The following is a 23,993-nucleotide window of genomic DNA, read 5'->3' as shown; positions in this document are numbered from 1 at the left end:
CTGTGAGGCTGTCAGGGGCTGACTGTGGAGGGCCTTGAATGATAGGCTAAGGAGCTTGGATTTAAACCTGCAGGCCAAGGGAACCCTTGGTGGCTATAGATATGGTCAGCTTTGCATTTGAAACATGGCTCTGAGGGCCTCTGTGCAAGTGGAGCAGGTGGGAAGCAGGTGCATTAGAGCAGAGACCCATCTGCCACCGTCCCATGTGCCCCTATGCTCAGCAGAGGCTCCTCAGAGCCTGCAGTCCTACAAGAACTACTCCTTCTTCCCTTCTCTTCTGCCAATGTTCTACTCCTCCCACAGGACACACCCAGCTCAAATACACCCTATCTGGAAGCTTTCACTGCCTTCTAGAAGGTGATTTCCTCTGGGGGCTCCTCAGTACCCTGCTCTGGGATTCTTCAGTGACATGTTGTATTCTTATGCATCCCAGCCAGATGGAGAAATCTTCAAGGACACGTTGTGAATCTCATCCAGTTTTGCATCTCCAGTGCATACATAGTATGGGTTTTGGCACATGGAAAACCACTGGGGAACTCTTCACCAGTGAATTAGAGAAAGAGAAAGTACATGAAGAGAAAGAAGAAATGGGAGAAGGGGAGGAGAATACTTGGAGAGAGGGAAGGAAGGGGGCAGAGAGATAGGGTGTTGGTATGGTCAAGGGAAATAAGAGGAAGAGCGTGGAGGAGAGTACAGGGCCAATGTGGGTTCTTTCTTCTTCCCATCAGTAGCACCAAGTATCAGACCTGCCACAGTGAGTGTCAGGCTTTGGAATCTACCAGATGTGGGTTCATATTCTGGTTCCATCACTTAGTGACCATGTGCCTTTAGACAAGACACGTCACCTCTTGGGCATTAATTTCATCAACTGTGGAATGATGATAATACTAGTCCTTCCTACATGGGTGTTTTAGAACTTAAGAATAGAGTCTGTCATACAGAGTGAAGTAAGTCAGAAAGAGAAAAACAAATACCGTATGCTAACACATATATATGGAATCTAAAAAACAAACAAAAAAAGGTTCTGAAGAACCTAGGGGCAGGACAGGAATAAAGACGCAGACGTATAGAATGGACTTGAGGACACGGGGAGGGGGAAGGGTAAGCTGGGATGAAGTGAGAGAGTGGCATTGACATATATACACTACCAAATATAAAATAGATAGCTAGTGGGAAGCCGCCGCATAGCACAGGGGGATCAGCTCTGTGCTTTGTGACCACCTAGAGGGGTGGGATAGGGAGGGTGGGAAGGAGATGCAAGAGGGAGGGGATATGGGGATATATGTATACTTATAGCTGATTCACTTTGTTTTACAGCAGAAACTAACACAACATTGTAAAGCAATTATACTCCAATAAAGTTAAAAAAAAATAGATGTGAGTTCTTTGAGGGCAGGGATCCAACATCCAACAAGGGCCTTGGCACAACTGTGTGCTCAACAAATAATTACTGACTGAGTGAGTAAGTGATTGCCCAAGAAGAACTGTTTTCCACACTGCGGAGCAGTGCTCCATTCCACAAGAGAGAGAGGCTAAGCACCTGTGTACCAGTGTACCAGTAAAGGAGGAACACAGTCCCAGTAAAAACTTTCAGCTAAGTTGATATACGTTAAAAGCATCAATATAGTCATTGGGGGATAAATAAGAACTTTTGGTAGACTTTCTTACATTTACTGATTTTATTCTGAATTACATATGATGCAGGAGGCACCCTAACTTTTAGAGTTTAGAGACTCTAAATGTCTTAATTTGGTCCTACTTAAGCAATAGGAATTAATATGATTTAGTCCCCTACCCCAGAGCAGCTCCTGGGGAGAGAGACCCAGACACACAACACACTACAACAACACACTACGTAACTAAGGTTGGCATAGAGGGGTCTGTAGGAAGCATTGGTGTGGGAGCCCAGAGAAACACAGTCCTCCTACGGGGAACAGAGGAATCAAATAGGAATGGGGATACAGGGTGGGGGATAGAGAAATCAAATGGAGAATAGAAAAGAATGATTGCTGAATAAGAGGTAGTAAGCAGAAAAGAGATCACATTGGGGAGAAAGGAAAGCTGGACGTAGGGAGTGAGGGAGGAAGCTGACAGGCAGGGAAGGAGACCCCTCTGGAGGCGGAAAGAGGCAGGATCACTTCCGGCTGGGGAGGGGGAGCAGATAGGCTCAGACCTAAGGAGAGGCTTGGAGAGAGCGGACGCCTTCTGGACAGGAGAGGTGAGCTAAAGTGCCCTGCTTTACTGAAGACCTTGTGGGGGACTCCAGGCTGGGGCTTTGACGTGCTTGACTCCACACACCCCTAGGGTTTGAAGGAAACCTGCTAGAGGTTCAGGAGCTAACCGCATAGAAGTGGTCGGATTTAGAGGTGCCTGGACTCTGTTTGCAAGGGAGAAAGGAGGGGGCAGAATCCCCTTTGGGCAACGGAAAGAGAGATCTGGACTCTGTTCGGGCTGCAGAAAGGAGGGATGCAGACCCGGTTGGGACTACAGAAAAGAGAGATGGAGAAATAGTTCAGGCCGTAGGAAGAATGGAACACCATCCAATTAGTCAGGGAGATAGGCGATAGGAGGCTTCGTTTAAACTGGAGAGAGGTCGCAGGACCTGGTTTGGGCCACAGAAAGTAGAGATTGGGAGCTAGAAAAAGTAAGGGGCAGAATCCTTATTATACATCTGAAATGACCTGGCTCAGAGGGGAGAAAAGAGGGGCTAGGACCCGGTTGATACCGGTTTGAAAAGAAAAGGACAGAACCTGGTAGCGTTTGGGAAGGATTACACAAAAGCCTAATACCGTAGGATTTGTGGGTGGGGTAACCATGTTGCAGTAAGGGCGGGATGGTCACTTGCAGACATGGAAGTAGGGGTGCAGTGTTGCGGAAGGGGCGGTGCAGGCACTTACTGCAGAGCGGAGGGAGGGGGCATATAAAGGGAAGAGGAGGTGCGGAGAAGTACTGCAGAGCGGAGGGAGGGGGCGTTTCGGGAAGGGGCGGTGCGCTGCGTGGCTGTACTGCAGAGGAGAGGTGTATGGTGTTGGGGAAGGGGCGGAACGAAGAGGTGCTGCAGAGCGGACGGAGAGGGACCGGTGTTGGGGGAAGGGTTGGAATGAGACGAGATGCAGTTAGAAAGAGTGGGTCAGGGGTGGCGTCAAGATGTTCTGCTGCTCTGAGGGCAGAGGGCTTATGTAAGATTGAGGTGGTCAGGCTGTCCAGTCCACCAAAGCACATGCGCGCTGAGCGCCTGCGGTTGCCCTCACGCCTCTGGTTGATGTGCATGCACACTACCGAGTTGCGAGTTGCGGTAAGGGTGTTTGTAGGGTAAAGGGGTGGGGTCGAGAGCTGACTTGCGGTTTCTTGGAGGCAAAAGGAGCTAGGATTTGGAAGCCAGATGGTCTGGGCTTCTAGGTATGAGAACCCAGTAGTTGAAGGGTTTGGGGCCCAAGGTTTGATCAGAACCCCCTCCTTCAGGATTGGCAGGAGACCTGATGAATGTCCACCTCCCTCTTATTCTTTCCTGACTCAGGCCCCTTCCCATCAGTCTCAGCTGTTTCTCGGCCTTCCAGAAAAATGGATAGGAGAAATGACTCCGATTATAAGATGACCCCGTTCCAGGTGAGGCCCCTCTGCATTCTTGGCAGGCCATCTGCCCTATTCTGAGTTCATTTAAGGCTGTTGAGCCCTTACCACTCTGTAGTCACATAATTTCCTGCCTAACCTGTTTCAGTCCTCCCCTGCATGGTGGAGGAGGAGGTGAAGAAAACCTGCCTATTTCTTGCTCCCTTCCTCTTCCTTCACCGTCCCCTTCAATCAGTCACCATTCAGAGGAAGGGGAGGTTTTATAGAAAGGGTGGGTTGTAGGGAGGCCAGATGGCTCAGCATGTTATAATCTTAAGTGTGTAGGGCCCTCTGCCTCCCCCTGGGAGCCTGGGGCTTCACTTCCCTCCAGATGTACAGGCTGAGACAACAGAAGAAGACAGTGTCTTGCTGATGCATACCCTCTTGTCATCAACCAAGGACCCCCTGGCTGTGGACCCACCAGTTGCCAACCGGCCTAAGAAAAGCAAGACCAAGAAGGCCCCTATTAAGGCTATCACTAAGACAGTACGCGCTGCCCCTCCAGTTCCATCTGCCAATGTGATTACCACCAACAAGCCTAAAATAACTTTTCTGGCTTTAAACCTTCCAATCATCCCCCAGATCAACCAGGCTTCAGCTACCACTGAGGCAGCCAATACTCAGGCTTCTTCATTCACCGCTCAGCCTAAGAAAGCCAACAAGACAAAGAGAGTTACTGCTAAGGCAGCCCAAGGCTCCCAATTTCCAACTGGCAGTGAGAGTGTTACTACACAGATCAAGTTACCCTTGCAGGCCCTAAACGTGCCAGTCATCCCACAGACTATCCAGGCTCCAGTTGCCACTGAGTCAGCCAATTCTCAAGCCTTGTTAGCCTCCATCAAGCCTAAGAAAGCTCCCAAGGCTAAGAAGGCTAACAATAAGGCCATAGCTAGTGCCACTGAGATCTCACTGGCTCCATCCACCACCTACACAGCTACCACCCAAGGCCAAATTACCTCCATCCGAACTAAGAAAGCCTCCAAAGCCAAGAAAGCAACTGTTAAGTGCACAAATACTGACACTGAACTCCTAGAGGCCCCAGATGCCACTGAGACAGCTACCAGGCAGATTGAGGCCTCAGCAGCAGCTATCTGGCCCAAAAAATCCAAGGGCAAGAAGGCTGCCTATAAGGGCCCAAATTCTGCCTGTGAGATATCTGAGGCCCCACCTGCCAGTCAAATGGTCACAAAACAAGCCCTAGCAGCCACCGTCCGGGTCAAGAGAGGGTACAGGGCTTGGAAGGTTGACACTAAAGCCCGGACAACTGAAAGCCAGACTCAAATTGATGAAGGGGCCCAGGCCAAGATGTCTACCCCTCAGATCAACATAAGTGTCCTTGAGACTCAGGTTGTTGCTGCTGTCCAGGCCCTGGCAGATGACTACCTGGCTCAGTTGAGTCTGGAGCCCACAACCAGGACCCGGGACAAGAGGAACCGAAAGGTGAGATCTCTGACATCACCATCCTTAACTCTGTACTTCTTTTCCATTCCTATCCTCCTGGTTTGTTCACTTGTTCTTTTAAGTTTACTGAGCCAGTCCCCGCATTCACATTGGCTGTGAGAGATGCTGAGAAGAATGTGATATAGTTCCTGCTGCTTGGCAGTTCACAGATTGGTGGGGAAATAAGACATCCATACACTTAGCTACAAACTGGATATAAATCAACTTGTATTTATCAATACATAGTAGTTAGCATGCACCAGGCTTTGTGTTGGGTATAGTCACACAGGTTATGCTTTTATGTTTTAAGGTAACTCTTACCAGCTAGGTCCCAGTGTTACAGATAAGAAAACCAAGTCCCAGAGAGGTGAAGTGACTTGTTGAAGGGGTACAGCTAGTAGAGCCAGTGGTGGCCAAAAGAAGAAGAAGAACCAGACCCTGCCCTTGGGTTGCTCCTGTCTTGGCAGGGAAATGAAACTCCTGCCCGGAAGGCAGTGAAAGACAAATCTAGAACTCAGTGTGGCTAATGGTAAGGTAAGGACCCCTACAGGGAGGGTTTAGGGGACTTTCAGGAACAGTCAGCGTGAGGAGACAGAGCCATCTCTTTCACCTGGTGATTTTGGACCTTCCTTCTTTCTGATGATGCAGTCCAAGCATCTGAACGGGGATGAGAGAGGTGGTGGTAATTATAGGTGGATTCCATGGGGCCGGAGGCCTCCGCTATCCCGAGATGTGGCCATTTTGCAAGAAAGGGTAAGAATCCAATGCTGCCCAGTCTCTTCTCTTCTTCACCTGCCCTCTTCTCTGTCATTCTTCCAAGTTTTATGAAAACATATTGAGATGTCCCCATGTATTCCTCTTCTCCCAGGCAAATAAGTTGGTGAAATACCTGTTGGTTAAGGACCAGACAAAGATCCCCATCAAGCGCTCAGGTAGAGTCATACCAACCCTCCTCCCTGAGCTCTCCTTTCTACTCCCCTCTCCTCCCTGCCCTGGGGGTAACCATTTAGTTTTATGGCCTCTTCATTCTCTCATCTATCCTCCCCTGCCCTTTTCACACTCTGTCATGGCTGGCATCTCCCATTAACACAGTTCAGGACTCAGACCACACTAACCCCATAGGGCTGGCAAAAGGGCTGCAGCTCTGTGGCCCCTTCTCAGCCCAGCTGCTCCCACCTCTCCCTTCCTGCAGACATGCTGAAGGATGTCATCCAAGAATATGATGAATACTTCCCAGAGATCATTGAACGAGCAAGCTATGCTCTGGAGAAGGTGAAGGGACATCCTCTGTGGGATGGGGAAGTCTTGAATGGAACAAAGGTGTACACGTCCCTTTGGGGGGACCACAGAGACTCCCTAATCCAGCCCTATCACTGTGCAAATGAGCAGATGATGGCCTAGGGAGGGACGTAGACTAGCCTCGGGTCACACAGCAAGTACAACTAGGACCCAAGCCACCCAGCTTAGTCCTGGCTTCTGTCTACTGCTGGATATGTCCTGTAGTATATTTCAGATGCTCACCTCTCCCTTCCATCCCCCATTCTCTGTCTCCCTAGAGTCTCACTAAGCATAAAGACTATTTTGATAACAATAGTACATTTGTTACCTGTTTGCTGTGTTAGTTAAGTGCTTTACATGCATTATTTCACTGCCTAGGCTGAATTTTGTGACCTCACAGGCTATTCTTCTACTTGGCAGATGTTTCGAGTCAATCTGAAGGAAATTGATAAACAAAGTAGCTTGTATATTCTCATCAGCATTCAGGAATCCTCTGCAGGCATCCTGGGAACGTAAGCTGGGAAAGGGCTGGGATGGGAGGGAGGCTTCTACTTTTGTCCATGGTACTACTCCATCCCTGTCCTCTCCCCGCATCCCCTAGGAAGTCAGGAAAGACAGAGCCTAAAAACCCCTTTTCCATATCCCACACTTAGTTGGAGCCCTACACATAGTAGTGGTGCCTGATTATGATTGACTGGAGGTTGTAGAAGCCTGAGGCAGGTCATTCCTACTGTCAAGTTTTCTGTATCTCCAGAAGCTTCCCTGTTGTTGCTTGTCTCTTCCTATTGACCTTGGTAGAGTGGTTCTCAAGGGAGGGCTTCCTGGTATGGGTGAATCATGAGGGTTGAAGGGCAGGAACATCAGTGGGGCCGTGCCTAGAATTCTTTTGGAGCTGAGGGGTCTGGAAGAGAAAGAAGGGACTCACATTGGCTGGGTGTCCGGGTTGTACTGGGTTGACAAATACAAGTACAATTCTATCCTCTCAGCAACCTGGGGATAGGAGAATGTGATTTTCCCATTTTATGAATAGGAGAGTCTAAGTGCCTTGCCCAGGGTCACATAGAGCTTGAAGCATAGACTGGGCAGAATTCTCTCATATCTGAAGAATCTGGGAGAAGCTAGCCTAGTAGGCTGGCTGGTGTGTATTTTTTTGCAGATGGCTGCTGGATGTAAACCTTCTCTCTGTCCCATTATTCCCCTAGGACCAAGGACACACCCAAACTAGGTCTTCTCATGGTTATTCTGAGTGTCATTTTTATGAATGGCAACAAGGCCAATGAGGGTGAGTTGCTGGGCTGGCAGCTGAATGGGGGGTCATGGTCGGAATTCCACATGTTCATTTTCTATCCCTGTTTCCTTTTGCCTCCCCTTGCAGCTGTCATCTGGGAGGTGCTGCGCAAGTTGGGGCTGCACCCTGGGTATGATTGGACTCTGTCAGCACTTGCTGTCCGTGTTGTCCTTTGGGAAGAGAGGATGGTCCCAGGATTGCATCAGCCTGGTGGTCTGGTGGAGTGGGCGGGGTTGCTGGACTGGGTAGAGGGTCCAGTGTTCTGACCTGAGTGGATGGGGAAATGGTCCTGAACTCTCTGCTTCCCCTTTCTCCTATGTCCTTTTTCTGTTCTAAGCTGATATATAAGATAGACCTTCAGGGCACCCCTGATAAAGAACCATCTAGCCTCAACTGCCTGCTTCTAGTGACCATGTGTTCATTACTTTCCTGAGTTCATTGAGATGGCCTCATGTGCTAGAGAGGTCTCTTCCATGTTGGGAAATGGCTCTGCCCTCATGTGGGAAGTTCTGATCTTGGTTCATGGGTTATTTTTCCCATTGTCAGGGTAAGGCATTCGCTCTTTGGGGAAGTGAGGAAGCTCATCACAGACGAGTTTGTGAAGCAGAAGTAAGTGGTGTTTTGGGGCTTTGTCAGGCCATGAAGTGTTCTGAGCGTGCCGGTCTGGTCCAGAAAGTGCTCGATTGCCCTTTTCTTACACTACCTTTAGAGGTATGGGCATCCTGTTCCCTAGAACTGAGTCCATGGTGGACCATACCAGGGCTGGGCCAGACCAAACACAAGGCCCTTGCTATGGGGTGTGCTCAGAGCAGAATGCCCAAAGAATGGCTCCTCTGTTTACAACACACCCGATAGAAACTTGGGTTTACTCCTCACAGGTGGCAGGATACTTTGGCCTCCCTGTGACACCATGCCCTATACATGCGTCCCCTGCAACACCAAGTGATTACTTTGCACAGGGCCAATGGGAAATGGCTCAGTATTGGAGGTCAAGACCATGAACTGTGTTTTGGAGTGAGTCTAGGGAAGGAGGGCCTTGGAAATCCTTCTCCAGGAGCTGAGTTTAGTTTTTCTTTGGAGGAGGTTGCCACCTGGTCCCAAGTGGTTAGACAACAGGTTTGCTTGGTTAGAAGCAAGTTTCATTTCCTTTCTTCAAGGTACCTGGAATACAAGAGGGTCCCCAACAGCAGACCACCTGAATATGAGTTCTTCTGGGGCTTGCGCTCCTACCATGAGACTAGCAAGATGAAAGTTCTCAAGTTTGCATGCAAGGTAATAGGAGAGCTGCCCTGACTTGGCATATTAAGGGTACAGGATGTCCCTGGCTGGGGTAGGCAGTGTACAGGGATGGGCAGGTATAGGGCAGTCTGCAGTTCATATATAAGCATATGGAACTTCATTTATGTCCCCGAATGCTGCTTGGCATAAAGTTTACATTGTTTCATTCATTGTTCATACTTCGTATTAGTCTCCTCAATTACCATAACAAAATACTATAGACTGGGTGGCTTAAACAACAGAAATTTATTTTATCATAGTCCTGAAGGCTGGAAGTCCTGGATCAAGGTCCAGCAGGGTTAGTTTCTACTGAAGCCTCTCCTCCTGGCTTGCAGATGAATACCTTCTTGCTGTGTTCATGGTGGAGAGAGGGTCTCTTCTTATAAGGACACTAATCCTATTGGATCAAGGACCCACCATTATGACCTCATTAAACTTTACTTCCATAAAGGCCTACCTCCAAATATGGTCACATTCGAGGTTGGTACTTCAAAATATGAATTTTGGGGGACACAAACATTCAATCCACAACATACTCTCTTATCGTTTCCCATATTACAGATGAAGACACTTAGGCTCAGTGAGATTAAGTAGCTTGTCCAAGGTCACACAGCACCTAAGTTATCGAACTGAAATTGGATCTCAGGACTGACCCATGATAGAGTCCCAACAGCTAAGACTTTTTTTTTTAATGCTACTATTAGTTTTATACAAAGCCCATGGTGGATATTTAATACATAATTACAAATGTTATTTTTCGTATAATGATTGTAATTCTCATTTCAGGTGCAGAAGAAAGACCCCAAGGACTGGGCCGTGCAGTATCGGGAGGCAGTGGAGATGGAAGTCCAAGCTGCAGCTGTGGCTGTAGCTGAGGCTGAGGCCAGGGCTGAGGCAAGAGCCCAAATGGGGATTGGAGAGGAAGCTGTGGCTGGGCCCTGGAATTGGGATGACATGGATATCGACTGCCTAACAAGGGAAGAGCTAGGCGATGATGCTCAGGCCTGGGGCAGATTTTCACTTGAAATTGAGGCCAGAGCCCAAGAAAATGCAAATGCCAGCACCAACATTGACTTCAGCAGAGGAGCTAGCACCAGGGCTAGCTATAGCGATGGTGCTAGTATTAGCTTCAGTGGTGTACCCAGCCCCAGTAATGGCTTTGGTGGCACATGCAGCACCAGTGCCAGCTTCAGCAGCGTAGCCAGCATTTGCTTTGGTGGCACACCCAGCACTTGCTCCACTTTCAGTGGTGGAGCCAGCATTAGCTTTGGTGGTGCAGCCAGCACCAGCTCTAGTTTCAGCAGTGAAGCCAGCATTAGCTTTGGTGGCACACCTTGCACCAGTACCAACTTCAGTGGTGGGGTCAGCTCTAGTTTCAGTGGCCCACTCAACACCAGTACAAGTTTCAGTGGTGGAGCCAGCTCTGGTTTTGGAGGCATGCTCAGTACCCCTGCTGGCTTCAGTGATGCACTCAGTATGAGCACCAGCTTTGGCAGTACACTCGGCACCAGTGCAGTCTTTAGTGGTGCACTTAGCACCAGCCCTGGCTTTGGTGGCACACTCAGCACTAGTGTCTACTTTGGTGGCTCTCCCAGTTCCAGTGCCAGCTTTGGTGGCACACTCAGTACCAGTATCTGCTTTGGTGGCTTTCCTAGCACCAGCACTGGTTTTGATGGTGTACTCAGTACCAGTGTCTCCTTTGGTAGCTCTTTCAGCAATAGCACTGACTTTGGTGGTACACTAAGCACGAGCTTCTGCTTTGGTGATTCTCCCAGCACTAGTGCCAGCTTTGGTGGTACACTCAGCACCAGTCTTGGCTTAGGTGGTGCACTCAACACCAGTGCTGGTTTTAGCAGTGCTGTCAGCATTAGCACTGGCTTCAGCAGTGCACCCAGCACCAACTCTGGCTTTGGCAGTGTGTTCAGCACCAGTACTGACTTCAGTGGGGCACCTAAAACCACTACTGACCTTGGCAGTGCTCCCAGCACCAGCATTGGCTTTGGTGGAGCCCCCAGCACCAGCTTCTGCTTTGGCAGTGTGTCTAACACCAACCTATGCTTTGGTGGCCCTCCTAGTACCAGCACCTGCTTTAGTGGTCCTACCAGTGCCAGTTTTGGTGATGGACTCAGCACCAGTGCTGGTTTCAGCTTTTGTGATGGGTTAAGCACCAGCCCTGGATTTGGTGGTGGACTGAGCACCAACTCTGGCTTTGGTGGTGGACTGATCTCCAGTGATATCTTTGGTGGTGGGCTGGGCACCAATGCTGGTTTTGGCAGCACACTTGGCACCAGTGCTGACTTTAGTAGTGGCCTCAGCATCAGTGATGGCTTTGGTGGTGGGGCTAATACCAGCTTCGACGGAAGACTGAGCACCATCATTGGCTTTGGCAGTGGTTCCAACACCAGCACTGGCTTTACTGGTGAACCCCGCACCAGCACCGGCTTTATTGGTGGACCCACTTCTATTGTTGGCTTTGGCAGTGGACTGAGCACCGATGCTGACTTCAACGGTGGACCAAGCAGTAGTGTTGGCTATAGCGGTGGACCGAGCAATGCTGCTGGCTTTGGTGGTGGAGCCACCAGCCTTGGTGCCTGTAGCTTCTCCTATGGCTAGTGAGGTTTCAGGTAATTACAACACTTCCACAGCCAAGGCCGATGGGGATGGGTATAAGAGCTGGGAGATGTTATAAGAAACCCCCAGGTGGGAGGGCAGGGTGGGGAGATGAGTACAATGAAGGAAGTATGAGAAAATAGTATACTTGGTGCTAAAATGTGTTTCTGTTTGGTGTTTTGTTTTCAGATTTATTTCGCATGTTTACAGATACCGCTAATGAATTGCAGCAGTCCTTCCCATGGAGCCAAGGTACATCCTTGGAATCTTTGTCCACACAGCAATCTAAGCAGATATACCAATCAGCTGAGGGTGACACGCTATGAAAAAAATCTGTTTGCCAATCCTGCTTTGTTGTTTGCTTTCTGTGTCCTGTCATATTTGATATGAGTTACATTAAATTTGAAAAATGAATTGCAGTTTGTTCTGTCTTTTAATGTGCCTAAGTTGTTGTGAGTGACATTTTGGGTTCATAGAAGAGCTAGAGATCAGCATAGCTCTTTGGGGAAGGTGGGCTCCAGCTTTAGGCTAAAAGGCAAGTATGACTTCAGTGGGGTAGAGACGTGGGGAAAGCATAGCAGGCAAGGGGATAATACCTTAAGTCAGGATCTAGAAGGGGAAAGCCTGGAACAGAAGGCAAAGGGAGAGGGTTCTGGAGAGTAAGTATAGATTCATTTTGAGATATTTGTGTAAGAATGGGAGGGATATAGAGGGACGTAACTAAAGGTGGACATGGGAACAAGGGAGGATTTTCTTGGGATAGGAGAGAGACCTGGACATGTTGCATAGACTGTGGGGGCAAAAGCCAATAGAGAAGGACAGGATATAGATATGGAATAGTCAGGAACTGACTGAATCAACCCATCCTTGGGGAGGTGGGATGGATAGAATACCAGAGAATAGAGGATGACCTTGACTTTGAACAGGATTTAAGGGTGGCTCTAGAAGGAGATAAATGTAGATTTGCTTCAAGCAGTGATCCCAATAAAAAAGGCGATATGGATTATACAAGGTTTGGGTCTTGCTGGCGGTTGTGATGGAAGGACAAACAAAGGCAGGGGGTGTATGAGTCTGTCTCTTCACAACTGGGTTGCTGCTCTCTGCCCACAGTAGCTGCATGGAGATTGGCTGAAGAGATAGAATGTAGGATCCAAGCTGGCCAGGTATGGAAGAACAGTGAAGAGGAAGAGGACTGGTGGATTGGGAGATAATGGAGGAATCAAAGAACTATACTCTTCATGCAGTACAAGAACAAATATTGTTCATTCAAGATATACTACATACATGCCTGCTGTGTGGGAGGCATGCTGCTAGGGATCCTGTGGATGACACAGAGAGTTGTGAGGACTGGGGGGCCAGCGGTCAGATAGTGGGATGCTTGTATTTAAGAAGTCAGACTGGAGAGAAGTCTAGATGATGCCAACCAAGGAGTGAGTGGCTGAAGGGAAGATGATCGCTGAAGTTGAGGGGGCAGGGCACTAGGAGACCAGGGTATTGTCTGAATCATTTATATGGACAGTGAAATCACTCAGGATGGGAACAAGAGTTGGAGAAGGAAGGAGAACTGTGGTCTGAGTGCAGATTCTTCTTTGAATGTAGGGATGAAGGTGTCATGTTCCCAGCCATGTTGCCCACGAAGGAACAAGGCCATAAGCACTCACATGGACCTATCTCCACCCTCACATTTGGAGGTACTACTTCAAAGCGCTTCTCTCTAGGAAGTTCTCACCCAGTCCATACCCCGACAGCACCAGAGCCATTTCATAGGGTCAGGATCTTAAGAGGATCTTGTGGGAAAAGCCTCACAATGACCTCCTTTCCCCTTTTGTAGGCAGTAGGAGAAGTCTTTATTGATCAGGGAATAGGAATTAAGAAGGAAAAAGTTTCATCCTGACCTAGATAGCTCCTTGGTTGTAGCTAGAAATCAAGACCTGTTTTGGAGCTGATGAGGGTTTCTTCACTGGAAGCAGGTCTCTTCCAGTGAGGCCAACTCCAGAGTGTTCTCAGTGTAAGAGAAGAGCAACAATAGTAGCTCCTAAACGTGAAAGATAGCGAGGACAGAGGCAGTTTTATGTCTTAGAAAGGGCTCAGTAGTGGGCAGGGACAGTGTCCAGGGCTTCCTCAGGTTCCCGGCTGACGTCCACATTCTGAGAGGAGAGAACCCAGTATTAGCAGGAAGCAGCCAGCAGTGTGGAGCCCCCGCCCCTCCCTGCCTCTTGTCCTCACTGCCAGGCTCCCCTCTTTCAGCTAGGCCTGGATCCTGACCCTCTTCTCAGGCAAGCCTGGGGGAACCTCAGCCAGAGGCCTTTTAGGCAGGGTTGCTCTAGCTGTGCGTGTCTATGGTGCCTCGGGTCTGGGCTGCGGTTCCTGCATTTCTGGGTGCTGGTTATTCTACCTGTTGGTGGAAACACCCAAGCTCTGTGGGACTGGGGCTGCCTTTCTGCAGGGGAGGGTGCTTTCACCACGTGCCAGCTTAGGCCACAGAGTCCCTCACCTACCTCAGGCTTCTCCCGATGTGTGTTTACAGCCTCCACGTTCAGGTAGATGGACTCCACTTTGCAGCCTCAGAAAAGAACAACCCGTTCATCCATAAGCCACCCGGGTAAGCACAGGCCTTCCCTGAGGTGTCATTCCCTCCTCCACCCGTCACCACCCACACCCCCAGCTCCACGCTGTGTGCAGACTGTGACTGCCCTTTAGGGAGGGGAATTTAGACCACGTGTGTGATGTCAGGGGAAGACACTAGGCCTAAGAGACAGGAACGGGGCATCCCCCCAGCTCTGCCCCTAATAGTCTCAGATTTCTCTGAGCCTCCCTTGCCCAGTTGTCAGTGGGAATGAGAGATGGCAAGAGATGATTTCTGCACCCCTCCCCAGCTCTTGTCTGTGAGACAGAAACCTAATAATAACAATGGAGCTCCGTGCATCCTCCCAGCTGTGTTAGGTGCTAAAGTGGTGGAAGAGTCCTGGGGCCTCTGCCTTGCAGCGACCAAGTTTAAATAAACCAAAGTTTATTTCTAGAACTATGCGGTTATGGCAACATCAGAGGTGTGGAAGGTCACAAGGGAGTTCTAGGGAGCCTGAAGAAAGAGGAGGGTGGTATCATTGGGGCCTGGAGCTGGCAGAGGAGGCCCAATGCCTATGGAAGCCCCCTTAGCTCCATCCCTGTGGATTGAACCCTAATCCAGGCTTCAGTACACCATCTGCCCTGTTCATACCCCAGAAGAGATTTAATTCTTTCCCTTCACTGCTCATGAACATTCCAGAGCTGATTAATGCCCCCAAAGAGAGTCTCAACTGCCCGGGCTGGTCTTTGAACCCTTTCTTCAAATCTGGCCCCAACGTACGCTTATTCATCTGGTCCCTTTTGGGGACCCCCTCTTCTACAGTTTTGTGCTGTATGATTGGCCCTCTGGTAGAGACAGAGAAAGCTGGGGCCAGGTCCCAGATTTAGAGGCCACCTCAGTCCTTCCCCATTCTCATCTTGCTACCACCAGTCCTGCCTCTACCAAGACATCCAACTACCCACCCAGGAAATCTCTCTCAGGACTCTGCTGGGCAAATGCTAGGCACTGCAGGCATGCTCATGGTGTCTATGTGCTTTTCCCCAGATGAAGGTGGGGCACTCACCGTAAGCCACAGGTGTAAGTTTGAGCACTGTGTGCAGAGGGCACCTGAGATACGGCAGCTCATCTAGAAAGGAGGAGAGAGCAGCCCTCAGAGACAGGGTGCTGGGGAAGGCACCACCTCCCCAGGCCTCCAGGCTTGCAGCACTCTCCCCTTCCACCCCCGTCCCCATGGTTGTCTTCACCTGGGCCCTACTCCCCCACACTCTGCAGAGACAGTGCTGAGAGCAGGGTGGGGAGGGAGGAAGAGAGCAGAGAGGCGGCCTCAGGAGCAGGGAGGAAAGAGGGCCCTGGGGATCACCGACAGACCCTGGGTCCCCCAGAAGCTGAGGATGGTCACCTCGGAGGTGGCCGACCTCCCCACCCACAGGGCAAACATAAGAACAAGGCAGGCCTCCCTCCCGGCCCCAACCTCAGCCCTTCCACGGGCTCCCCCACCACAAAGGCCCACAACAGGTCTCAGCAAGTGTTTTCTGAGGCCCTACTATGCGCCGGGGCCTTGGCTGAGGTGTGCGTGCACCTTGGCAACTCCCACAGCTTTCTCCCCAGCCCAGGCCTGTGCCCTTTGACTCCTGGGACACTTGTCGATGGACAAGCATTCACCAATTCACTTGTTTCCAGTTACTGAGGATTATGTATAAAGTCGTTCTGAATATTCGCATGCCACTACTCGTATGGCCTTGATGACACTCACCAGACAGCCCTGATGGGAGGTGATGATCAGGCCCATTCCATGGATGAGGACACTGAGGCTCTGAGAGGGAGGACACTTGCCCCACGTCCCACAGCCAGGAAGTGGCAGTGCTGGGACTCGAGCCCAGGATGTTTTGAGGCCAAATGTGTGCTCTGCCCACTGCAGTCTGCTGCCACTGCCTTCGAGGGGCTCACAGTGTTGTGGGGTGACACCCCCACCTCACTCCTCTCTGCAGACACCCACCCTCCTGACCACTCAGGCAACCTATACAGCTCCCCATCTCCCTTCATTGAGCCAGAACCCCACCCCTCACGGCCTCCCTGCCCCTGAGGTTCACCCTAGGCTTTTAAGGCCTGCCACTGCCCACTCAGCCTCCTGACACATAAGATTTGGCAATTTCCTGGGCAACCAGTCTGCTCCTCCTCCTTGCTTTTGTCACCATCATCTTCAGGTGCTGGGCCCAGTGCTTTTGGTGCACTATCTCATTCCACCCTCACTGATACTCTGCGGGAGTTACTGTTCCTCACTGCACACATGACAAAATAGACTCAGGGAAGGGAAGCGACTTGCCTGAGGTCTCTGACCCAGCTCTGCCACTGCCTGGACAAGTGACCTCAGCCTTGTCTTTTCTCTTTCTGGTCCCCGAAGTTCCTATCTTTCATAGCACAGGATTGGACCCAGCTCTGAGGTCTTATGGGTCTGAGTTCTCAGTCACACCATCTCTCTGGGTCTCAGTTTCCTCACCTGAGTGATAGGGGCAAGAGCATGTGCCCAGCCCTGCCTGGCCCAGCTCTTAGGACAGCTGTGAGAAGCTGGCATGACCTGTGCATGAAAGTGGGTAGTAAGTGGGTAAAGCAGTGTGCAAACGAGAGATGCATGTGTTTCCCATGCACCTCACATGTGTCTGAAGTGAGGGGCCTCTGGAATGCACCTGAGATTGGTACCTCTCCCTGCCCCCACTGAGCCCTGTGATCTTGGGCAATTCCTCCATCCCTCAGAGCTTCCATTTCCTCTTCTGCACAGTTGGGGTTACAGGGCTGGCCTCACAGTCTCAAAAATAGTACTGAGCAGTAGAGATGTGGACAGTATCAGAAATCTAGCAGCACCACCCCAACCCCTGTCATCTTTTTTCCATTGAAGAGATTGAGGACCAAGCAGAGGAAATTACTTGTCCACTGTCAAGTTTTCAAGTCCCAAGTGTTCCAATTCTAGATGACTCCATATTACAAGTGCCCTTTGTTTGGAAGCTAGCGTCATAGAGAAGATCCAAGTCTGCAGGATATTGTACACTTCAAATATGACTTTGCATTGTCCTCACACTCCCTCCCTCCAGTATCCTGGAGATGTCAATGCTTCAGCATCCATGTCAGAAATGGACTCTCCCACCTGAAGGTGACACAACAGTCCCTTGCCAGGCCAGCTGCCTTAGTTTGCATTTCAGTATTTGTAGTCAGTGTAGATACTCGGTAAATTAAAATACCTAGATGTTTTTCTCCCACCTGAAGGTGACACAACAGTCCCTTGCCAGGCCAGCTGCCTTAGTTTGCATTTCAGTATTTGTAGTCAGTGTAGATACTCGGTAAATTAAAATACCTAGATGTTTTTTATAAAAAGAAATTATCATTTAAAAATTGTAAATGAAAACATCAATATCTTGGGGAAATCATCCCTATAGCAAAGACAGAAACCTATAATCAAAATCAAGCGGCCACAAGAGGTCCCATTCCACCTGAGAACAGCATGCCGCAGACAAATACTGGCTCAGCTTTTTCAGGTTGAGGCAGACTGTTAAGGTTGTCTTTGAAAATGTTATCTCAGAATAACACTGATATTAATAATAGCAGCTAACACTTATATGGCCCATACTTTGTGTCATGAACTGTTCTAAGCTATTTATGTTACATAGGTTCATTTATTTAAACTTCATCATTATTCTCCCCATTTTACAGATAAGGAAACTGAGAACAGAGAGGTTAAAGTAATTTGCCAAAGGTATTATGTGACAGAGCAAGAACTTGAACACATGCACCCTCGTTCTAGATCCTGTGCTCTTAACTATTAAGATATAAACCACCAATTTCTGGTGTTAAGGTCTCAACTCACATGCAGCTCCCGTGCCAGGAACAGAGAGAACAGTGGTACCTGAGCTCTTGTCCAGGAAGTAGGCCAGGAGGCACCGCATGACAGCCTGGTGGCAGATCACCAATACATTTTCCTGCCGTTCTAGCTCCATTATAACTGGCTCCAGACGCTGGACCAGATCCTCATAGGACTAAAAGGGAGAGAAACACTTGGGTAAGAAGAGGAGATGAGGCACATTTGCCCAGAGGAGAAGAACTCTACACTAGGAATCAGGAAAACTTGGTTGTGGTGCCAGTTCAGTTGTTGGTCCAGCAGTATGACCTTAGGCAACTCACTTCCTTCTCAGAGCCTTAGTTTCTCATCTATTAAATGGGGCAACCAATATAGTGGAGTAAATAACAATAATAAAATTTCCACTGAAATCCCCTAGAAAATCTGGATAAAATAAATGTCTGCACTGCTGATCTTTCAAGAAAATGAAGGAAACATTATGAATATATGGTTCCAAAATGAAGAAAAACTGGAAAAAAGAGTGATAAATGGATATAGAAGCCACAACTCCCATGAGGGCATTTGCCAATCACAGTATCCAAGAGCTTTGAGCTTTTAAAACCTTTTAAAACACGAGACAAGGCCTTAGGTGGGGATTTGGGACTGAGATTCTCACAAAAATCTGAGACCTTCAAAGGACTACATCCTCAGCAAAAGTATAAACTAAAAAATATATCCACAGGCAAAGGGAAACAGTAAGAAAATATATCTGTCTCTGCCTGACTCTTGGTGGAAAAAATTAGGAAAAGCTTCCTGTAAGAATGTATAACCACAAGCCTATCCTCAGGTAGATTTGTGGTTCAGAATTATACTACCTATGTGTTTTAGAAAATGCTAAGCTGAGAGTTTAATAAAAAGTGATTTCAAGTCATTAGCTGCCAAGAGTGTCTGGAAGAAGCAAATGGAAATTCTCTCTGGATTCCGTCAACTCAGACTGCATGAGATTCCCACGGATAAATTTTCATCAAACTGAAGCTCACATAACATGCAAGGAAAATAAGCTATCATGAGTAAAAATAAGCAGAAACAACAAGAACCCTAACAACTTAAGATAAAGGATCCACAATATAAAATGAATATGCTTGAGATTTTGAAAGAAATAAAAGATTGAATCAAAAATGTAAGGAAGAAATAAGTTGCTATTGAATATATGATCTAGATTTGAAAAAGAACTAAGTAGAATTTCTATAAATGAAAGGTATAGTCATTAAAATGGAAAACTCAATGCATAGAGTAAACAGCAGATTAGATACAATTTAAGAAATACTGTTCTGGAAGATAGAGCTGAAGAAATTACTCAGAATGTAGCAAAGAGATTGAAAATAAGAAGAAGTTAGGAGACATAAAGGATAGAGACAGGACTAGCACACATCTAATTGCATTTCAAGGAGATAATAGAGAAAATATGAGCGAGGAATAGTTAAAGATATAATGTCTGGGAATTTTCTAGAATCGATGAAGAATCCTAGTCCTCAGATTCAGGAAGTCCAATTAACCCCAAGCAAGATAAATGAAAAGAAATTAATATTTAGACATATCAGAGTGGAACTTAAAAGCAATAGAGACCCAAAGACCCTAAAAGCAGCCAGAGAGAAAAGAAATGACAATTAGACTTGCAGGAGACTTCTTAACCATGTTAGAAGCCAGAAGACAGTGGGGATAATTTCTCCAAAGTGCCGAGAGAAAACTGTCATCCTAGAGTTTTATACCTTGCCAAAATACCATCTAGGATTAAGGACCATCCCTCCCAAAGACATTTTTAGACAAAAAGAAAGGTGAGTCTACTACCAACAGATCCTCCTAAAGAAACTTCTAAAGGAAGATAGACATTGAACCCAGAAGGAAAACTTGAGCTGTAAGGAGAAAGAATGATCAAGGGAATTGGTAAATATGTGGTTAAATCTAAATAAACACTGACTGTATACAATATTATTTTTTAGCTAATAAGAATTATATTTTAATTGGATAAGTGATTTTACCCCTTTTCCACTATATAAAATCCATCTAGAACAGTATGAAGGTTCCTTAAAAACTAAAAATAGAACAGTCATATGATCCAGCAATCCCACTCGTAGGCATATATCCAAAGAAAACCATAATTCTAAAAGATATATGCACCTAATGTTCACTGCGGCACTATTTATAATAGCCAAGACATGGAAGCAAGCTAAATGTCCATCAACAGATGAATGGATAAAGAAGATGTGGTATATATATATGATGAACTATTACTCAGCCATAAAAAAGAATGAAATAATGTCATTTGCAGCAACATGGATGCTTCACTTCACTTACCATATTAAGTGAAGTAAGTCAGAGAAAGACAAATATCATATGATATCACACATATGTGGAATCTCATTTTTAAAAAATGATACAAATGAACTTATTTACAAAACAGAAACAGACCTACAGATATCAAAAACAAACTTATGGTTACCAAAGGGGAAAACTGGGGGGGGGGGAGAATAAATCAGGAGCTTGGGATTAACAGACACACACTACTATATATAAGATAGATAACCAACAAGGACCAACTGTATAACACAGGGAAATCTACTCAATATTATGTGATAACCTTTATGAGAAAAGAATCTGAAAAAGAATGAATATATGTATATGTATAACTGAATCACTTTGCTGTATACCTGAAAGTAATACAACATTGTAAATCAACTATAAACCAACAAAATTTTTAAAAAAGAAAAAAATCCATCTATGTGGGTACAAAGTTTATTACTCGTTTGGAAGTAGCTCTATTTTGTCTAGCATTTATAATAATTCTACTCTGGTAATATTGATTTAACTTAAAAAAATATAATATGTTGATATTATAGGAACAAATAGTGATATATTCTGATAGATTGTTGTAAATTGAAGTGCTTCAGTAAGTATGAATTCAGTCAACATCTACTTAGTAAGTTGTGCTTACAATAATAAATTTATTAATAACAATAATAATTCATTTGGGGGATAAGACACAAGTTTGAAGTAAAATACAAAACAACAATTAACATGTAGGTTAAGAGAGGGAGTGACCAGAGTTGTAACATTTTTATATCGTTTTAGGGGGTGGGTGGAGATATTGATTTTTAGATTTTGTCAATCACACATATTAAAATGTTAAGAGTAACTGTAAAAGAATGGAAAGAGATTGTGTAAGTCAAATATAGATGTAAAAACTCTCAATTCTAAAGAAGGGAGGAAAAGAGAAAAGATAAACTAAGCCTAGAGAGCTCAAAATAAGAGAATAGAAAGAAGTTCAAATAAATCAGTAATTACAATAAAAGTAAGTGTACCAAATTTACCATTCAAAAGACATACGTTTTCAGTTTTTATTAAAACCAATAAAAGCCAACTATACGCTGTCTATAAGAAACAAAACAAAAATACACAGAGAAGTTGAAAGTAAATGACTAAAGATGAACTAGGCAAATACTGACCAGAAGAAATCTTATATAGCTATATAAATATCATATAAAATACACTTTTAGGCAAAAAGCATTATTAGCGGGAAAGAGGCTTGCTCACTATGTAATAATAAAATATACAATTCACTAAGGAGATATAATTGCTTTAAATTTGTATGCCTCTAACAACATAGCTTCAAAATATATAAAGGAAAATGAGGGCAAAGTCAGACTGACTTCATAATGTCATTTTTGAGGATGAAAATACAAATGTGAAAGTGCTTTGTAACACAGGATATCTATTGTTTCTTCTTCTCTGATATCCTGCTTTCTGATAATTGTTCCCTGGGATCTGTACCAGAAATGGAGTATGACTAATAAATATTCTAACATGTGGAACTGGCTAAACGGAGACTGGGTTGAAAACAACGAGGATTTACCTCACATGGGAATAGGGAATTGACAGTCTGGTTCATGTGGTGGCAAAGAAGTTGGATAAACCGTTAGCCATTGTCCCTTGGGACTCCAACCCACAGTCCAGAGAGGCTGTAGCTTTAGGCAACTTGGCAATAAAATGTCAGGAAATTAGAGTATATTGAACTATTTCAAATACGTTTAGTGTAAGGATATCAAAGACAAAGTCTAGGACAAAGTGAGCCCTCCTGAAAGAAGACAGGAAAATAATCAGGCAAATGTGTAGCTTTTAAAAAAAGAGGAATCTGTTGCCTATAGCTAAGAATGAGACAGCCAAGGGCCGGATAATCATGTGCCTTGTGGGATGGAAGATGCTGCAAAATTTGCTTTACCCTGTTTTTAAAGCTGTCTGGGAAAATATGGAATCCTGGTAGTTGGAATAGAGATACTGGGGAGGAGTCCTAAGAGTCTGGCCACCCCTCCAAACCTTACCTCTCCCTTGGGATAGCGGTAGCGATATTTATCTTGGTCTCGTAGTGCAAATTCTTCAGGGTAGTGTTCTTGGATTTCTTCGTAGGTCATCTCCTCACAGACACCCTGAGAAAAATTATTTGGGAACAAAAGTATTCACAAGTTGAAATCCCCACAGCCTTTACCATAGTTCTGAAGCCAATGATTGTGGAACGTTAGCACACAAGCACCTGGGTTTCTGTGAACACAGCTCTAGGTCTGCGTCTGTTGTCAATGTATGTGTGTATGTATGCACAAGGTGTGTAGCTGTGTGGATGTGAAAATGAGTGCATGTGTATAGGTGTGTTCAGGCTGAGTGTATGGTGGGTATCTGTGGTGTTTCTCTATGGTTGTCCCAATAGGTTTATAGGTGTACATTGTATATATGAGTGTGTATTTTTATAAATTTGTGGGGATTTGTGACTGTGTTTATCTGTGTGTGTGCAGCATGCTTATGGTGTGTAGTTGTGGTATGTTTAAGGTCCTATGCTGTTGGTTGTGTATTTGTCTCAGCATATGTATAGTGTATTGGTGTGAGTGTGTGTGTATACAGACTGTCTGATCATCTAAGAATGTGCCTGCATGGGTGTCTCTGTGGTCTGTCTCTCCATGTGGGTCTCAGTGTGTCTGTGGTATGTGTATCTGTGAGTGTGTATGTCCCTGATTATATGTGTGAGTATCTGTGTACCTATGTCTGAGGTCTGCGTGAATCTGTGGTAATATGATTGAGGTATGTGTCTGTACTGTTTATATGTCCCCGGTATGCCTCTATGTGTCTATGTGATGTAGATATATGCAAAGACGACATGTGTGTCTACGGTGAGTGTGATATGTATCTCTAGGTGTGTCTCTCTGTAAGTGTGTATGTGTGTGCATGAGTGGTGCAAATATGATTGGTAGATGCATCTGAGAGGGAACCTGTGTTTGACTACTGGGTCCATGTGTCTGTGAAGTGCAGGTCTGTGAGTGTAAACATACCTATGGTGGATGTCTGTGACTGTGTAGGCAGGCGCACATATGTGCACACATCCACAGCAGTGCTTTCTTGTGTTATAGCATTTCCCATCCCTCCTGCCCACACCTCTGCTCCAGGACCTCTGGCAGATAAAGAAACAGGTATCCACAGACTTCTCAGAAGGCAAGAATTAGTAAATTCCTAACAGTTTCAGAGTGGTCCTTGGGGAGATACACTCTCCACACCCAAAGAAGGAATCAAGGGCTCAGAGAATGAGTTCCCACTGAGAAATCCACAGAAGTGAGGTGGCTGCTGGTAGAGGTGGGAAGTGATGTTGGGTTTGTAAGATTTCCTTCTGGTTGTGTAGATTCCAAGTAGACCTTCCTGTAGGGGAGCAATGTGCTCTGGTTGTTGTCTTTTGAGCCGTCAACCAAGCTTCCCTTAGGGTTTAGGTTCACCCCTGCCCCAACCTACAAGAAGACAGGCAGTGTCAAACCTGCAACTGACACTGTCCATAGGAGAAAGTACACCCTGTGTATACACAAGGTCCTTCCAGATTGGCTTTGACTTTCTATTCTGAGGCATGCTGGGAGCCTGTTGCCTGTGGAAGTGGCCACTGACTCTTTATTGACTTAAGGAAAATTGCTTAACTTCTCTGAATTTTATTTTCCTCATCTGCAAAATAAGGATAATTATAACTACCTCACAACAGTAGTTTGAATATTAGAGATAATATATGTAAAAGAGAC

The 23,993-nt window shown here is 46.5% G+C and overlaps 2 protein-coding genes and 1 non-coding gene across 15 annotated transcripts in view; 2 read left to right on the top strand and 1 right to left on the bottom strand.

Annotated features, from left to right (window-relative positions):
- The first annotated feature begins 1,361 nt into the window (after positions 1-1,361).
- On the top strand, positions 1,362-13,223 carry TRO (trophinin). Of its 6 annotated transcripts, none has more exons than XM_036839196.1 (13): positions 1,362-2,218; positions 3,518-3,606; positions 3,895-5,049; positions 5,698-5,802; positions 5,918-5,981; positions 6,242-6,321; positions 6,748-6,839; positions 7,530-7,609; positions 7,703-7,745; positions 8,162-8,224; positions 8,773-8,887; positions 9,680-9,787; positions 11,693-13,223. In XM_036839196.1, the coding sequence occupies exons 2-13, from the start codon at positions 3,562-3,564 to the stop codon at positions 11,891-11,893; spliced, it is 2,151 nt and encodes a 716-aa protein (XP_036695091.1). In that variant the 5' UTR covers positions 1,362-2,218; positions 3,518-3,561; the 3' UTR covers positions 11,894-13,223. The 6 variants fall into 6 exon arrangements, with proteins under 6 accessions (XP_036695091.1, XP_036695089.1, XP_036695086.1 ...); XM_036839194.1 differs by having other exon boundaries at positions 4,009-5,049; positions 9,680-11,517; positions 11,693-11,777; XM_036839191.1 differs by having other exon boundaries at positions 9,680-11,517; positions 11,693-11,777.
- PFKFB1 (6-phosphofructo-2-kinase/fructose-2,6-biphosphatase 1) overlaps positions 5,747-23,993 on the bottom strand; it is a 72,490-nt gene continuing 54,243 nt past the window's right edge. For 2 of the 8 annotated variants that reach the window (XM_036839197.1, XM_036839198.1), the window contains exons 11-15: positions 22,272-22,376; positions 17,965-18,094; positions 15,133-15,195; positions 14,002-14,066; positions 13,332-13,650 (exon numbers count right to left, since the gene is read on the bottom strand). In XM_036839197.1, coding sequence (XP_036695092.1) covers positions 13,591-13,650; positions 14,002-14,066; positions 15,133-15,195; positions 17,965-18,094; positions 22,272-22,376 — 423 coding nt within the window. In that variant the 3' untranslated portion in view covers positions 13,332-13,590. Of the gene's footprint in view, positions 5,939-6,655; positions 6,763-6,992; positions 7,229-13,329; positions 13,651-14,001; positions 14,067-15,132; positions 15,196-17,964; positions 18,095-22,271; positions 22,377-23,993 lie in introns of those variants that run through there. The other 6 variants (XR_005018277.1, XR_005018278.1, XR_005018279.1 and 3 more) reach the window with 6 other exon arrangements.
- On the top strand, positions 8,410-8,538 carry LOC118889344. The gene has a single exon (XR_005018483.1). It is a non-coding gene; the product is annotated as a small nucleolar RNA SNORA11 (small nucleolar RNA).

Source organism: Balaenoptera musculus, chromosome X (genome assembly GCF_009873245.2).
Source record: "Balaenoptera musculus isolate JJ_BM4_2016_0621 chromosome X, mBalMus1.pri.v3, whole genome shotgun sequence".
NCBI lineage: Eukaryota > Metazoa > Chordata > Mammalia > Artiodactyla > Balaenopteridae > Balaenoptera > Balaenoptera musculus.
The sequence above is the reverse complement of the archived record's forward strand: the minus strand, read 5'-3'. Positions and strand labels throughout refer to the sequence as shown.